The sequence below is a fragment of the Chionomys nivalis genome, chromosome 8, assembly GCF_950005125.1.
Source record: "Chionomys nivalis chromosome 8, mChiNiv1.1, whole genome shotgun sequence".
Lineage (NCBI taxonomy): Eukaryota > Metazoa > Chordata > Mammalia > Rodentia > Cricetidae > Chionomys > Chionomys nivalis.
The window spans coordinates 39,179,004-39,195,218 of NC_080093.1; the positions used below are offsets into that span (position 1 = coordinate 39,179,004).

Below are 16,215 nucleotides of genomic sequence, written 5' to 3' on the forward strand. Positions count from 1 at the left end.
TGATTGACAAATAGGATGCCATGAAATTTAGAGGTTTCTGTACAACAAAAGAGACTATTAATCAATTGAAGAGGCAGAATTCAAGCTGGAACAAGTCCTTTACCACTTACACATCCTATAGAGGATTAATATCTGGAATATGCAAAGAGTTTAACAAGCTAAGCATCAAAAACTAAAACAACCCAATCAAATATGGGCTGAGGTACTGAACAAAAACATTTAAAAAGTATGGACTAACAATAAATACTTTTAAAGTGTTCAACATCCTTAGCCACCATGGCAATGCAAATCAAAACTACTTTGAGGTTCTATCTCACCTCAGTCAGAATGGCTATCATTAGGAAAACCAATGACTACAAATGCTGGACAAGATGTGGGGAAAGAGAAATCCTACACTGCTGGTGGGAGTGTGAGTGGTGTGGTCACTTTGGAAATCAACCTGGAAGTTGCAAAAAAAAAAAAAAAAAAAAAAAAAAAAAAAAAAAAACTTTTTAAAAATAGATCTGCCATATGACCCAACAATCCTCCCGCTTTTGGACAAACACCCAAAGAATTCTACATCCTATCACAGAGGTGCCTACACATCTACACTCATTGATACTCTGGTTACAATACCTAGGAAATGGTTTCAGCTTATAAGCCATCAACAAACGAATGAGTAATAAAACTGCCATGTATATGCCTTATGGCATTTTATTCATCTATGAAGAAAAATGAAGCTTTTTGAGAAATAAATAGAATCGGAAAAATTATACTGACTGAAGTAATTCAGACCTAGACAAACAAATCCTGCACATTCTCTCTTGTTTGCAGATCCTAGCTTCACATTTTTGTGAATTTTTTAAAGCTGAAAATGATGTTGGTTATTGAAATTTGATGCAAATTCAATGTTCAATCCCTTTATCAAACTCAGAAAATTTCAATTATGAATAACAAGTACTAAGCACTTAAATAAATCTTAGTATAAAAACTGAAGAATTATTTGCTATACTTATGCTAACTAAAGATTTCTGTTGCTGTGGTTATCTGTGTGCTTTATTTAACAAAACAAATACATGAATCATTGAAGTTAATTGTCACATCCACAGAGCTATGAAAAGTAAGAGAACTAGGTTTTAAGTGCATAGTGTGTGTGTGTGGGGGGGGTGTTAGTAATAGTAGTAGTAGCAGATTTTATAAATAGTCCCCAGATCACCTACTAATAGTCTGTTTTCTGCATGTGATCATACTATATTTAGAAGGAGTTGGGGCAAAAACAAACAAATAATTTTAAGATAGATTTAGTCATTAATTTTCTACAAAACCATGGATATGCTATTCCATATTACTAAAAGCAAGGAATCTGATAAGTATATGCAAAGGACATATAAGCAAATATATCAACTTTAAGCTTTGTAATAGAAAGCATAAAAAACACTATCCAACTCTGGCTTTCGTTTATATATAACTTCAATTTTTATGTTTCTTTGTTTAATCCAGAGTGTATATCTATAGAGACAAGAGACCAAGAAAATGGACATAAGGTGGACAAGGCACGGCAAGAAATGGACACTAGAACACATGTGATATGAAAGCAGATGGAGGAGATTCTGGAAGTGAAAGGTTTAATCTGGAATTAAGGAAGAAGAATAGAAAAAAAAAGATGGTACAGTTAATAAAATAAGGATGTGTGGGGAAAGTCCTGTGAAAACCTACTACTTTGTGAGTTGAGTAAAAGGGGGAATTTGTTTTTGAATTCTTATTTTGAAGATACAATTATTTGATGTCTGTAATTTGTTTCAAAGTAATGAACACCATTATTTGAAAATGGATAAAAAATAAATGAAACAAAGTAGAACAGCAAATCAATAGCCATTAAAACTAAGAAATGATACAGAAGAATTCATTGTTGAAGCATTGCCACTGTTTAATATGTGGACTTTCCAAATTAAAAGTCAAAAAAACCATGACCAGTCTGTACCAACTGTCATGAAATAACTGTTGAATAATCAAACAACAAATATCAGATTCATAGTGTGAGATCCTGGAATTACTTTTTAAAAACAGATTCTGTAGGAACTGGGGCAAAGGCTCACATGGTAATGTGCTTGCTGCACAAACATGAGGACCTACACTCAGATCCCCAGCACCCACATCAAAAGTCAGGCAGGGGGCCGGGCGGTGGTGGCGCACGCCTTTAATCCCAGCACTTGGGAGGCAGAGGCAGGCGGATCTCTGTGAGTTCGAGACCAGCCTGGTCTACAAGAGCTAGTTCCAGGACAGGCTCCAAAACCACAGAGAAACCCTGTCTCGAAAAAAACCAAAAAAAAAAAAAAAAAAAAAAAAAAGTCAGGCAGGACGATGTGCACCTTCAACACTAGTGCTGTGGGGATAGATGGGTAAATTCTGAGGGCTTAGCAGATAGCCAGCCTAGCCAAAAAAAACAAATTCTGGATTCAACAAGTGATTCTCAAAATTTAAGGTGAAGAGCAATAGAAAGAAAAATAACATAGGTATTTGTCATTGACCTATGACCTCCATAGACATACCCATAGGCATGCACATGTACATACATATGCACAGATTCATAAACCACACACACACACACAACAAGCATTCTAGCTCTACATATATACAAATATATAACCAAATTCTAAAATGATAACATATCAAATATTATCATAATTACTTCCTTACATCTTTTTCTAATGCATTATATTTTCAATAACAACAAAGACGCATGTGCTTTATACATAAGTTTAACAGTCCATTCCCTACAAACGGGCAAAGATAGAAACAGACACGGGTCTGGGGAGATGTTCAGATGGCAAAGAGCCTATAAGGAGCTGGATTCAGTCCCCAGAATGCACATTTTAAAAAAAAAGTAGAACTAAGAGAGGTGGGAAAAAAAAAAGTCAAGCATGGTAGTATATGTGTACATGTTTTTATTGCTGGTACTAGGGAGATAGAATTGGCAGAACCCTGGGGTTCACTGACTGGCCAGCCTAGACCATTGAGAGACCATATCTCAAAAGAAAGGCAAAGAAAGATGTAGGGCACCTAAGAAACAATACCATGGTTGTGTTCCGACGGCACACAAGTCTACATACATACATGCAAGTACACCTGTCTGCACACACACATATTCTATATGCACATATTCTTACACCCATACAAACACACATACACATACTCTTACATACATAGATACAAACACATATACACATACTCTTAAATATACAGAATCAGTACACAGGAATGAATGAAGCAGAGCAGAATGTAAGCTAAGAGAAAACAAGTAGAAAGGGCCAACTTAACAGTGGGATTTGTGCTCTGTGTAAACACTGCAAGGCTTGTATGCAGGATGGACCCTCTCGAGTATCTGACAAAGAGAATAGCATGGACCAATTTATTTATTTATTAAAGATTTCTGCCTCCTCCCCGCCACTGCCTCCCATTTCCCTCCCCCTCCCCTGATCAAGTCCCCCTCCCTCGGCATGGACCAATTTATAAGAATTACTCTGTTGAATCATTAGCTCATATTTCAAAAACCTGTACTCTACAAAATTAGAAAACTTAAAGGAAATGGACAATTTTCTGGATAAATATTACTTACCAAAATTAAATCAAGACCAGATAAGCAAATCAAATAGACCTATAACTGCTAAATAAATAGAAACAGTCATCAAAAGTCTCCCAACCAAAAAAAAGTCCAGGACCAGATTCTTTCAGCACAGAATTCGACGAGATTTTCAAAGAAGAACTAATACCAATACTTCTCAAATTGTTCCATACAATAGAAACAGAAGGAAGATTGTCAAACTATTTTTATGAGGCTACAATTACCCTGATACCCAAACTACACAAAGACATTATTAAGAAAGAGAATTACAGACCTATCTCAATCAATGAACATTGATGCAAAAATACTCAATAAAATACTGGCAAACTGAATCCAAGAATACATCAGAAAAATTATCAACCATGATCAAGTTGTCTTCATCCCAGAGATGCAGGGATGGTTCAACATACAAAATCTGTCAATGTAATCCACCATATTAGCAAACTGAAAAAAACCCACATGATCATCTCATTAGATGCTGAAAAAGCCTTGGACAAAATACAAGATCCCTTCATGATAAAGGTCTTGGATAAAGCAGGGATACAAGGAACATACCTAAACATAATAAAGACAGTATACATCAAGTCAACAGCCAACATCAAACTAAATGGAGAGAAAATAAAAGTAATCCCACTGAAATCAGGAACAAGACAAAGTTGTGCACTCTCTCCATATCTATTCAATATAGTTTTTGAGGATCTAACTAGAGCAATAAGAAAACAAAAGGAGATCAAGGGGACATAATTTGGAAAAGAAGTCAAACTCTCACTATTTGCTGATGATATGATAGTTTACATAAGCCACCCAAAAATTCTACCAAGGAACTTCTACAACTTATAAACACATTCAGTAATGTAGCAGAATACAAGAATAACTCAAAAAAATCAGTAGCCCTCCTGGACACAGATGACAAATATAACGACAGTATCACAGACACTGAGAGAAACAATTAATAAATGGGACCTCTTGAAACTGATAGACTTTTCAAAAGCAAAGGACATGGTCAACAAGACATAATGGCAGCTTACAGAATGGAAAAATATCTTTACCATTCCCACATCAGACAGAGGTCTGATCTCCAAAATATACAAAGAACTCAAGAAATTGGTCATGAAAAGAACAAATAATTCAATTAAAAATGGGGGTACAGACATAAACATAACTCTCTCAACAGAGAAATCTAAAATGGCTGAAAGACATTTAAAATGCTCAACATTCTTAGCCATCAGAGAAATGCAAATCAAAACAACTGTGAGATTTCATCTTACACCTGTAAGAATGGCCAAGATCAAAAACACTGATGACAATTTATGCTACAAAAGTTATAAGGCAAAGGGAATACTCCTGCATTGCTGGTGGGAGTGAAAACTGGTACAGCCCCTTTTATGGCAATTTCTAAAAAAATTAGAAAACTACCTCAAAACCCAACAATACCACTTTTGGGTATATACCCAAAGGATACTCAATTGTACCACAAGGACATGTGCTCAACTGTGTTCATAGCAGCATTGTTTGTCATAGCCAGAACCTGGAAACAACTTAAATGCCTCTCAACCGAAAAATAGATAAGGAAAATGTGTTACATTTACACAGTAGCAGAAAAAATAACAACATCTTGAATTTTGAGAGAAAATGGATGGATCTAGAAAATATCATATTGAGTGAGGTAACCCAGACCCAGAAAAACAAACATCATATGTACTCACTCATAAATGGCTTTTAGACATAAAGCAAAGACAACCAGCCTACAGTTCACAATCCCAGAGAACCTAGGCAACAAAGACAACCCTAAGAGAGACATACATGGATCTAATCTACATGGGAAGTAAAAAAAAGACAAGATCTCTCGAGTAAATTGGGAGCACTGGGACCATGGGAGAGGGTAGAAAAAGATGGGAGTGGAAGGGAGGGGATCAGAAAAAAATATATAGCTCAATAAAAACAAGAAAAAAAAAGAATTACTCTTATTTCATTGAGGTTAGACTACAACAGAACACAAAAGAGAAAGGAAGACTTCCAAGCATTTGGGTGTCAGAGTATGGCCGTTTGGATCTGCCTCAATGACAGAGGAGGGAAAAAGAAGTTAAATTCTGATTATACTCTGAAGGAGGAGCTGAGAGTTTACCAACAGATTGAATTTGAGGCATAACACAAAAGGGGTTGCTCTAAACTTAATCCAAGGTTTTGGATTAGGCAGCTGCAAGACAGAAGTGACATTTTATGAGCTAGGATGACAGATGCCATAGGAAGGCAAACGTTGGTTTGGGATTTATCACATTTGAGTTGTCTTATCAGATAGTTGGGTCCATCATAAAGATTGCAATTCAGATACATTTCATTTCCCTTTGTTATGAAAGAATTGTCTACTCACGTCTCTTCCAACCAGTTCCCTCTGGTTCTCAATGACACCCCAAGGAGGGATTCCAACTGTCGAGATTTTCCTCAAACACTTAGAGGAATGGGCTTTTAGGGCATCCCCAACATGCTTGGACACTCCTATGAAACAACCAGAGCAGAAGTCAAATTTCAGCTCATAGATCAAGATAAACAATGACTCTCACAGACAAATAGATGATTATATTTGAAATGTCATTCTTAAGGTAGACTCAGCACTGTGGAATTGGATGCTGGCTTCTTGACTTTCTCTCTCCTCTCTTAACCTCTCTTCCTCTTACCACGGAACCAGGACCTGAAAAATTCTCCTCTTCCTTGACCAATTTCTAACACAGTCACTACTCTTGCCTGGCTAGAATGTTCCATGTACTGCTTAACATCTTGAGCATTGTAGTGTTATCAAATGTACCAGTAAAATACCCTGAAGATTAACTCTGATATAAAGGCATGCGGTTCGGAGACCACTGTGTGGGAGATTTTTTGTTTGTTTATTTGATTTGGTTTGGTTTGTCTTTCTCCCTACCATCATCTGAAGTGAGTGCTATAGAGTAGGGATTTGATAGCAGGGTATTTGACTCATGGTTAGGTAGGGAAGTGGGGTGCAAGGTAAAAATCTGGCATGCGCTTTACCTGAGTTTATGCCTTCTGTAATTATCCATGCTCCTGTGGTCTCTGCAGCTTTGACCAGACCCTGACTGAAGGCTTCTTTGAGGTTGGAGGACATCTTGAAGTTCTGGATACCCCCATGGACAGAGATCACAAGCTTTGGCAGCTCCATATTCCACTCTTTTAACATTAAATGCAACAGGTGTTCTGAGTTTGTATCCCAAGACGTTCTGATGTACTGGAAGGACAGTATACACCCATGAAGAGAACACAGTGCAACATGCAAGTCGGTAGAGAAAATCAGCACACAGCAGGGCCACTAGAGTGGCCTCAGCCTGGTCAGAAGTGTTGAGGGCCTCTCTGAAGGTTTAACTTCACCTAATGGAAATGTTTTCTTTTAAAGGTTCCACACTCCCTCCAACTTCCTTCTGGGAATTATAAACCATGACAGATAAGCTTCCTCTGTTTGGAGGTTTGAACTCCATGGTTCATAAGAAGGCTGGAGGTGAGGCAGAAATACTTCATCAGTACATCAGCAAAGCCATCGGGAAGGAACTTTACAAAGAAGATGAAACCCATGACTCTGCATTTACTTGATCCTTCTCATATTTGTAGACACTTTAAAAATTCAGGAGCACGAACTTGTGTTGTTAATTTATTTACCAATAATTACTTTGCATACCATTATCCCTCTGAGAAAATTTTCTTTTGAAAATAAGTACATTCATCTCTGATAGTGCTAGCCAAAAAAAAGACCAGTGAGGTCACACCTAGGAGAGCCACTGGTCTGACATTACAGGACATGCCTGGCCACAGGTCACTTAAGTTCTGCACAGTGAGATGAGTTCATTTTCCTCAAACAGAATCCCAACCAGCAGGAATGAGCCAGGTTATGGAAAAAAAAAGGGGGGGGGGGACATTGGGAAAACATTAATTACAATACAAGTCTATGTCAAAAGAAAGCATGGGTAGAACTCTCCATACAAGCAAGTATAAACTATCACAGTAGCCTCTAAAATAACAAAGTAGTTTGCTATTTATCTTTAAACTTGTTAATATAGGAACACTTTGTTTCATAAGTAAAATATTAGAATTTCTGACCATCTGGTCTGTACAGCTATCATTACACATGTAATAGGAAGACTAGAAGGAAGACCGTGAGTCCATGTATGAGAGATGGCACTGTACTGCCACGCTTTACAACACACTGCAGTAGCAGGGCAAACACACAAACAGACCCTTATGAGATGGTTCAGTTGCTGAGAGCAATGGGTGAGGGCAAAGGGGGAGCCTGGGTTCCATTCACCTGTCTGTACCCTAGTTCTTCTCTAGGGTGAGCCTGTCTTCAACTCTAGATCTTCCCCATGCTAGAAGATACTGCTCTTTGGAGGAACACTGCAAAGAACTAAGTTAGCGCTGGGTTTTCCACCCAAAGGCCAACTGAACACCTCTCTTCTATTTCCTTTATAAGTAACTCACTCCCCCAGGCTCAACCTAATAAGCAGACTCTCTCAGATCCTTTGTAGAATGGTGTTCTGCGGAGGGGAAGGACTCTGGGAAGAAAACTGCAAGGGAGGGAAACAAAAGACAGTCTCTGTCAAGATTGGATGCTGCTCAATATGAGCTGGAAGGATGAAGCACACTCTGCTGAGACATGAAGAAAAATGCACTCAGATGTGCACATTGTAAAGACAGTCGAAAGCTGTGGGAGCTGAAGAGATGGCTCAGTGGTTGCAGGGGATGAAGGTTCAATTCCTAGCACCCAAATGGAGAATTCCAACCATCTGTAACTGCAGGCCAAGAGATCTGATGCTCTATTCCCACCTCCATGGGCACCAGGCACACATGTGGTGCACAGACACACAGGCAGACAAAACATCCATGCACATCAAATAAAAACAAATTTAAAGAAAAAAGTAAGCCAATTGCCAGGAGATATGTCTAGCTCTATTCTCAATTTTCCTGAATGTTCTGTGACCTTTGTCCAAGCAAAGAAACTTCTTCACTGGGCCCCTTCACCTATTCACCTTCAGATCTCAGCTTAACACAGGGGCCCGTTTTCTCTACCTTTGAATGTCTTCCTTATTGTATACTGTGTCCTCTCTCTGAGACAGAAGGGCTTATCACTTTCATTCTCTCAAAGAACATGCTCATATAGCATCCTCCACTTTTGTGAGGATATTTATTTCCTGTGTCCTTCCCCAAATGCCAACCATTGTAAATAGAGAAAAACTATTCTTTTTGGACCATAGGGAGCATATAGGCACACAATAAGTAATGAATGTGCAGGAAAAAAAGAGTAAATAAAGGTAGATAAGAATGAACAATATCCGGGATCGTGGTATAATAATAGAGTACTTGTCTTGCACATAGAAGGTCCTGGGTTCCACCTCCAGTACTGCAACAAATCAACAATAACAACGAGATAAAGACAGACATACAGAGGGAAAGGGGAGAGACAGGGATGCTCAGTGGTAAAGAACACTTGCTGTTCTTCCAGGGGACTCAAGTTCAGTTCTTAGCACCTATATTAAGTGGCTTACAACAACCTATAACCCTAGACCCGGGCATCCAATAGCCTCTTTTGGCCTCCACCAGCACCCCACACATATGTCATACACACTCACACACACACAAAAAAAAAAAAATTAAAATAAGTAAGTAAATAAATAAATAAATGTCTTTAAAAAAAAATAGCATGCCTGGTGGTGGTAGTGCACACCTTTAAACCCAGCACTTGGGAGGCAGAGGAGGGCAGATTTCTGAATTCAAGGCCAGACTAGTCTGCAAAGTGAGTTTCAGGACAGTTAGGCCTGTTTCACAGAGAAACCCTGTCTCACAAGAACAAAACAAACGAATATATAAACAAAAACAACAAAAGGAAAGAGTGTCAAACTTGAAGGGAACATTGATTCTCTAAGAATCAGACTCCGAAGGGGATCAGAAAATGAGGGGAAAACCAGGCGGTGGTGGCGCACGCCTTTAATCCCAGCAGAGGCAGGCATATCTCTGTGAGTTTGAGGCCAGCCTGGTCTAGAAGAGCTAGTTCCAGGACAGGAACCAAATCTACGGAGAAACCCTGTCTCGAAAAATCCAAAAAAAAAAAAAAAAAAAAAAAGAAAGAAAGAAAAAGAAAATGATGGGGAATTTTTCTGCCAACTAAAACAGAAATAAGCCTGCATAGTTAAATGCAAGAGGATGGATAACTATAAATATGGATTCCTCTAGAGATGCACTGCAGCTTTATTAAGCTGCCTTCTGATGGTCACCTCCAGAGCATGACTGGCCCTCAGGTCCTGAGGTTGCTCTACTTGGGAAATCAGGTGCTAAGAAAACATCAGGTGATGATTGCTCTCAGAAGAGTACACCTGAGGGACAGTTGACCTGTTAACACTGTATCCTACAGTCTGGATCTGTGGTGTCCCCAAAAGCATCTTGTTAAAGGCCTACTCGCCGGCATTAATGGGAAATGGCAGAAGCTGTAGAAGGTGGGGCCGAACGGGAAGATGTTAGGTCATTGGGGGTGTACCCTGCAAAAACACTGTTACCCTTGTCCCTCTTCTCTATTTCTTCCTGGCTGCTGTTAAAATCAGGCTGTGCCCTGCCCAAAGTCACTGACGGCATGCTGTGTAAAACCATAGTGTTACAGGCTGCACCTTGCCCTGAAAGATTCAACTTTACAAGCATGACTTGACTCCACTTTGCCTGCAAGTGCAGACTCCGCACCTTGTTGACCACATAAACAGCGCCATCTCTCTGGCACCACCCACAGGGAACAAACTGATTAAATAACCCTAAAATGTTAAATGGTGCTATTCTATAAATTTATAAAGTTAACAGAGGCCATATGATCGCATAACAATATTAAAGTCATCCAAGAAAACTAATTTTGAGAACTTATGAGAAACACCATAGTGGAGAAACATCCTTACCTGGACCCCACAATGAAGAAACCACCTAACAATAAAATGATAATAAACTCTACTGATGTGTCATCTGACCACCCTCAGTGTGTGTCAAGGGACTCACAAGCAGAGAACTTGGAACTGCCCTAGGAGCTTCAGCCCAGATCAGTCCCCACTGCTGCTATAATCTACCTAGACTGTCATCTACGCACCCATCTGGACCTAGTCCTACACCTGAGAGGCAGACAATGCCCTTTACACCTAAGGGAAGTGAGGACCTGGCCAGACATGACAGTGGATCAATGACATGGCTCCCTTTGAAGTAAACCCATGACATGTGGCTCTCTCTCCTTAGAAGTACACTTGAAAGGTCTCTTCTGTTCAAAACTAGTAAGAAGCTTCGGGTTATTAGCAGACCTTGGAGTGGTAGATATGTTCTCCATCTTGGAAATTAATGGTGCCAAAGGTATCTGTAGGGCTCTTCACTGTGTGCTTCTCAGCAGACCACTGTTCATCTCCATCGTCCCCAGCGGCTGAGAGGGTCCAGGCATAATCTAACCCATGATGCTCTTGAATCAGCCGGCCACAGCAGCACCTAAATTCAGAAAGACAGTCACTCAAAATAGAAAACTGGTGCAATAATTTCAATCCTCAGATTGATGTATAGATGCCATGTATTAATAACTCTTAAAATTGGTATTCAGTTCACTTGGCAGGGAGCACCTTTACCCAGTAAGCCACCTCACCAGTCCCTATGTCTCCTTCTTAACACTGATGGACACTGTCGGCCATGTCATGAAAGAAGATCATAAATACATATAATGGACTTAATATCTTCTCTCACTCCTTACTGTTGTTTTGTTTATTCTTTTGTTCTTTTTTTAAAATGGAATCTCACCAGGATGCTCAAGCTAGTCTTGAACTCCAAACTCTAGATATAAATGATGCTTCTGCCCCAGCCTCTTAAGTAGTTAGACCACAGTAGGGTGCCATCAGATGGTGACTGGACTCAAAATAAAAGTAGTTGTGAGTGAGAGAAACCAAGGCTTTTCTATAGCTAAAATGCCACACTGTTCTTCATCTGCCTTTTTCCTTCACTTTATAAATCTTTACAACACAGTAGTATATATTTATATAATTTGCATGCATATAATGTGTATATTGATATACATAACCCACAATGTTTAATGATGTAGTATAGAGTAAAACATGTGACGTTCACTCTATCAAAGGCAGAAACCTTTAGCATGGACCACAATATATGTATATTCATTTATAAATAATATTACATGTTCATGTCAGTCCACATAGTAAATATTAGTCAAGACAGACGTGAAATTACAAATGCATCAAATTTTTCATTGTTTTTCCACTCATAACTTTAAAATACTGTAAATGATGAAGTAACCCGAACATTCATCAATAAGGATGCAAATATAGGACTAAACACATAGCTCCCTTGCTAAAGTGCTTGCCTCAGCCTGAAAGAAGCCCAGGGTTTGATCTCCAGCACCAGAAAAATCAGGCAGAGAGGTATACACAAATAATAAAATACTACACAGCTAGGGAAGGGAAAATCAGAAGTCCAAGGTCATCCTTAGAAACATGAAAGTTTAAGGAGAGCCTGAGCTACATGAGACCTTGTTTTAAAAAAAAAAAAAGCCAGTAAGTCAAGTACAGTGATAACCACCTATAATCTCAGTACTAGTGAGACTGAGACCTGAGAATTGGAAATTGGAGTCCACCCTAGGCAGTTTAACAAGACTCCAAGACCCTGTTTCATAATTTCAAGCTATAAAAATCAAATATTATAAAAGTTAAAGTTAGCATTTAAACTCACAAACTTTAGGACAGGGTCAGGATTAAGGACACTTTATTTTGCTCCACTGACTAAAAGGAAGGGCAAACCCGCTTGCAGACACACACGTTAAGATGTGTGTCACTGCTACAATGTGTACCGCACTGCCAAGTTCACTTTAGTGTGCAGTGTAGGTGTTTTGCCTGTTTTGTGCAAATACGACATGTGTAACTCATATGTCAAATACCTCACTGCATATGCAACATAGAGTGACATTTTATCCAAATGCGATGTGATAGCAAAATAAAGTGGCACATTTCATACATGGTTTAGGTGATAAAAGCTCTTGTCAAATCTCATACGATGTTTGCATGTCTCAGTAACTCAGAACTTCTATTAGACTCAAGTTCCATGCTCAAGTAAGGAAGAACACACACACACACACACACACACACACACACCTCTTTTATACGTCCATCTTTTTCAGAGGAAATAATAGGTGCCTTAATCAGAGTCTGCTCAACTTCTGAGAGAAGCCTGACACATCTGTCACTTCAATCAACAGAGCTGCTTTTCCTGATCCAGCCACAAGAGGATCCACCTCTCCCTCACAGTTCCATTGGTGTCACTCCCAACACTCCGTCATCTGACGAAGAGGACAACCTTCCTGGATAAAGGGGACTGCTCCTCAGTCTAAAATTCACAAGGAGTTTGGCTCCCCTGCTAGAACCTCCAGAAGAAAAGAAAAGGAAAAAGGTCTGGAGATCTGAAGAAACTCTCCTAAGCACATTGTGAACGCCTTAAAATGAAAAGAAGCTGATTTGTCAAAGTCTCACCTGACTAAGTTCTGACAGACTTGGCAGCCTTGAGTGCATCTAAATTAAAGAAATAAAATCATTGTTAGTTTACAGATAAATGTACTAAGAACTTAATGCTTATCTAGTAAACATCACTTTCCACAGTCTGAAAATTGGAATTTGCTAAACATGCGTTCATCATTTACTTCCCATATTATTTCCTATGCATAATTACACAGTAGAAACAATGACAAAATTAATAAACCATGGACTATGAAACCAAACTACCTAAGTTTGAATGCCATTGACTTAGTGATTCTTTTAAGTCCCAGCTCTCACACTTAAAAATAATTTCAAACACTTTTTGATCCCCCCCCCCATAAGGTGATGAAAAAAATTATCTTAAGTAATCTATCTGACATAGCTTGTGCCAGCTGCTACATTGCAATATATTGAATAAAGGTAGATTAGTTACCTTTCTCACCACTATGGCAAGGTATCTGATCAAAGAACTTGAGGAAGGAAGGGTCGGTGTTGGCTCACAGTTTAAGGGGCTACAGTCCATTGCGGTGATTAAGTCAGAAAGGTGAGAGTGTGAGGCAGCTGTTCACACTGTCAGCAATCGGGCACCACCAGAGAGAGGAATGCTGGTGCCCAACTTTCCCCCTTTTATTCATTCTGGGAGCAGCCGATGGGAAATGTACCAACCACGTTCTGGGTGGGTCTTTTCCTACTCAGTTAAACTTCCCTGGAAACACTCATAAACACACCCAGAAGTGTGCCTCATTAATCCAGCAGGGGAGGGTTAAGCATCATGGGTAGGTATTATGATTGTTGTTGCTATTACTTTGCTACTGTAATTTCTGAACAATGAAGATAACACAGAACTCTAGGAAATCAAGTAATAAATTTTAAATACCTTAAATTTATAAAGCAGGGCCAGTGATGTAGCTCCCTCAGCTTGCTGAGCACAAAAGAGGCCTTGGATTATATCCCGAGTCCCTCATAAACTGGGTATAAAGACGCACACCAATAATTTGTACCCTCCAGTGGGGGAATGAGGAAGATCAGAAGCTCAAGGTCATTCTCTGTGACATCCTGAGTTCCGGACCATGCTGAGCTACATGAGACACTGTCTTTGTGTGCATGTGTGTGTATGTGTGTGTGTACGTGTGTGTAAAGCAATATCAAATCAAATACAGTCATTGATCCACCATTAGACATGAGTGTCTAACTAATGCCACTCTGTTCCATAACACAGCTTCATTGGAGTATTTTTGATTTGGTTAGTTTGGTTGGTATTATTGGTTAGTTTGGCTTGGTTTGGTTTGGTTGGTTTGGTTACTTTGATAAGGTTGGCTTTTATTTTCTTTGATTTAGTTGGCTTAGTTTCATTTGGTTTAGTTTGTTTTAGTTAATTTGGATTGGTTAGTTTAATCCGATTTTGTATGGTTTGCTTTGGTTTATTTGTTTGGCACAGTGCTAAGAATGGAATCCAAAGCCTTGCATATGCGAGGCTCTGCCACAGAGTTCTGGACTCAGTTCTCATCACTGCTGTTTGGTAACACATCATGACATATCATAGGCAAGTCCTCTCCATGTTTTGTCTTGTTTTAAATACTGTTCTACTTTACTCGACTGGGAAGTATGTGAAGTCCTATATGCCATCTCTAGTGTCTAAATAAATAAATAAGATTAAAATAGTTTTACTTTTCTAGACAAATATATATCCATATGAATTTTTTAAAAATCTTTTGAAAATGCCATGATTTTTATGAGTATTTTATTTAATTTGTAAAATGATTTGGGACTTAATATGAATATAATTCTTTTCCTCATTAGTTTTCCTCTTTAATTTTCAGAAAAACAAAAAACTTCCAGGATTTGGTTGGCAATGATCTTATTTTAAGTGTAAAATAATTTTTAAAAACTGTAATTAAGCAACAGAAAGACACTGTTTATCAAATATGATCAGTCTAAACTCTTCAGAACCCAGTATTCTAAGTTTCACTTTTTCTTTGTGTTTTTTCTTAAAAATAAGAAAGGAAAAGGAAGTTATAATCAAACCTACTAGGTTTGTTTTCTTATTCGGAGCTAAAAAAGATTTAATAGAAGAAAGAAATTTTTATTGACATTAAATAGTGAAATACTAGTTTTATAATTTTAATCTGGTCCCCCCCCAACCAAGGTTAATGTTTTGAATGTTTGATTTCCACCCCCACCGTCTGTGGTGCTGTTTATAGGTGCACAGCCTTTGGGAGGGGGGCCTGACTGGCAGAAATGTTCCACTTAATGGAAGGCCTTTGAGGGTAATAACTTACCACTCACTCCAACCACCACTTCTGTTTTCTAGTCTGAACAATGTAAACAATATCCAGCCACATACAATAGTCAGTGCCTACCCTACATGCGGTACTGAGACCTTCTGGAGTTAAAGTCAAAACGAGCCCTTCTTCCCTATCTGCTTCCATCAGCTATTTTGTCCCATTGGAAAAGTAACAAATACAATACTAGTTTCCTATCCATTATAAAGACAAAAAACACATTGAAGCTATTTTTATTGAGAATTTTACTAGAACCCAAGAAAATAGACCTATAAGAGGAATTTCCATGGTCATCTATTGCATTTTTTGCAATCATACAAACAGAGAAGGATTTTTTTTCTCCATAAACAGTAGGAAGTATTGAATGTTTCATAAAATTATGTTCAACAGAGCCAGGCATAGTGGCACATGTCTGTAGTTGTAGTACCCAGGGAGGCTGAGCCAAGAGAATAATGAGTTTAAGGCCAGTCCAGGCAGTATACCCTATCTTAAAATAAATAAATTCCCAGTGGTTTTCTCTTTCTCTAATGCTGGGGATTGACGGCAGGGCCCAATGCACACTAAATGCATGCTCCAACACTGAGTTCTGTCCCAGATCATTCTCCTTGCATCTTAGGGATAGCCACACTTAATACTCTGTCGCGTTTCCTGAGGTCCAAGGTGGTTATGAAGATGATTTTCCATTCAAAGAAGTGAAATGAGTATCATGTCACATGAAACCATAAAAGATAAATGATGGAAAAATCATGTTACCTTAGCATCCGATAAACACTTTATACACAGGTAAAAT

The 16,215-nt window shown here is 38.7% G+C and overlaps 1 protein-coding gene across 2 annotated transcripts in view; it reads right to left on the reverse strand.

The window, feature by feature from the left end:
• Positions 1-16,215, reverse strand: part of Trpm6 (transient receptor potential cation channel subfamily M member 6) — a 156,734-nt gene that overhangs the window by 100,714 nt on the left and 39,805 nt on the right. For both annotated transcript variants that reach the window (XM_057777855.1, XM_057777854.1), the window contains exons 3-6: positions 13,141-13,179; positions 10,924-11,101; positions 6,626-6,839; positions 5,973-6,097 (exon numbers count right to left, since the gene is read on the reverse strand). In XM_057777855.1, coding sequence (XP_057633838.1) covers positions 5,973-6,097; positions 6,626-6,839; positions 10,924-11,101; positions 13,141-13,179 — 556 coding nt within the window. The remainder of the gene's footprint in view (positions 1-5,972; positions 6,098-6,625; positions 6,840-10,923; positions 11,102-13,140; positions 13,180-16,215) is intronic.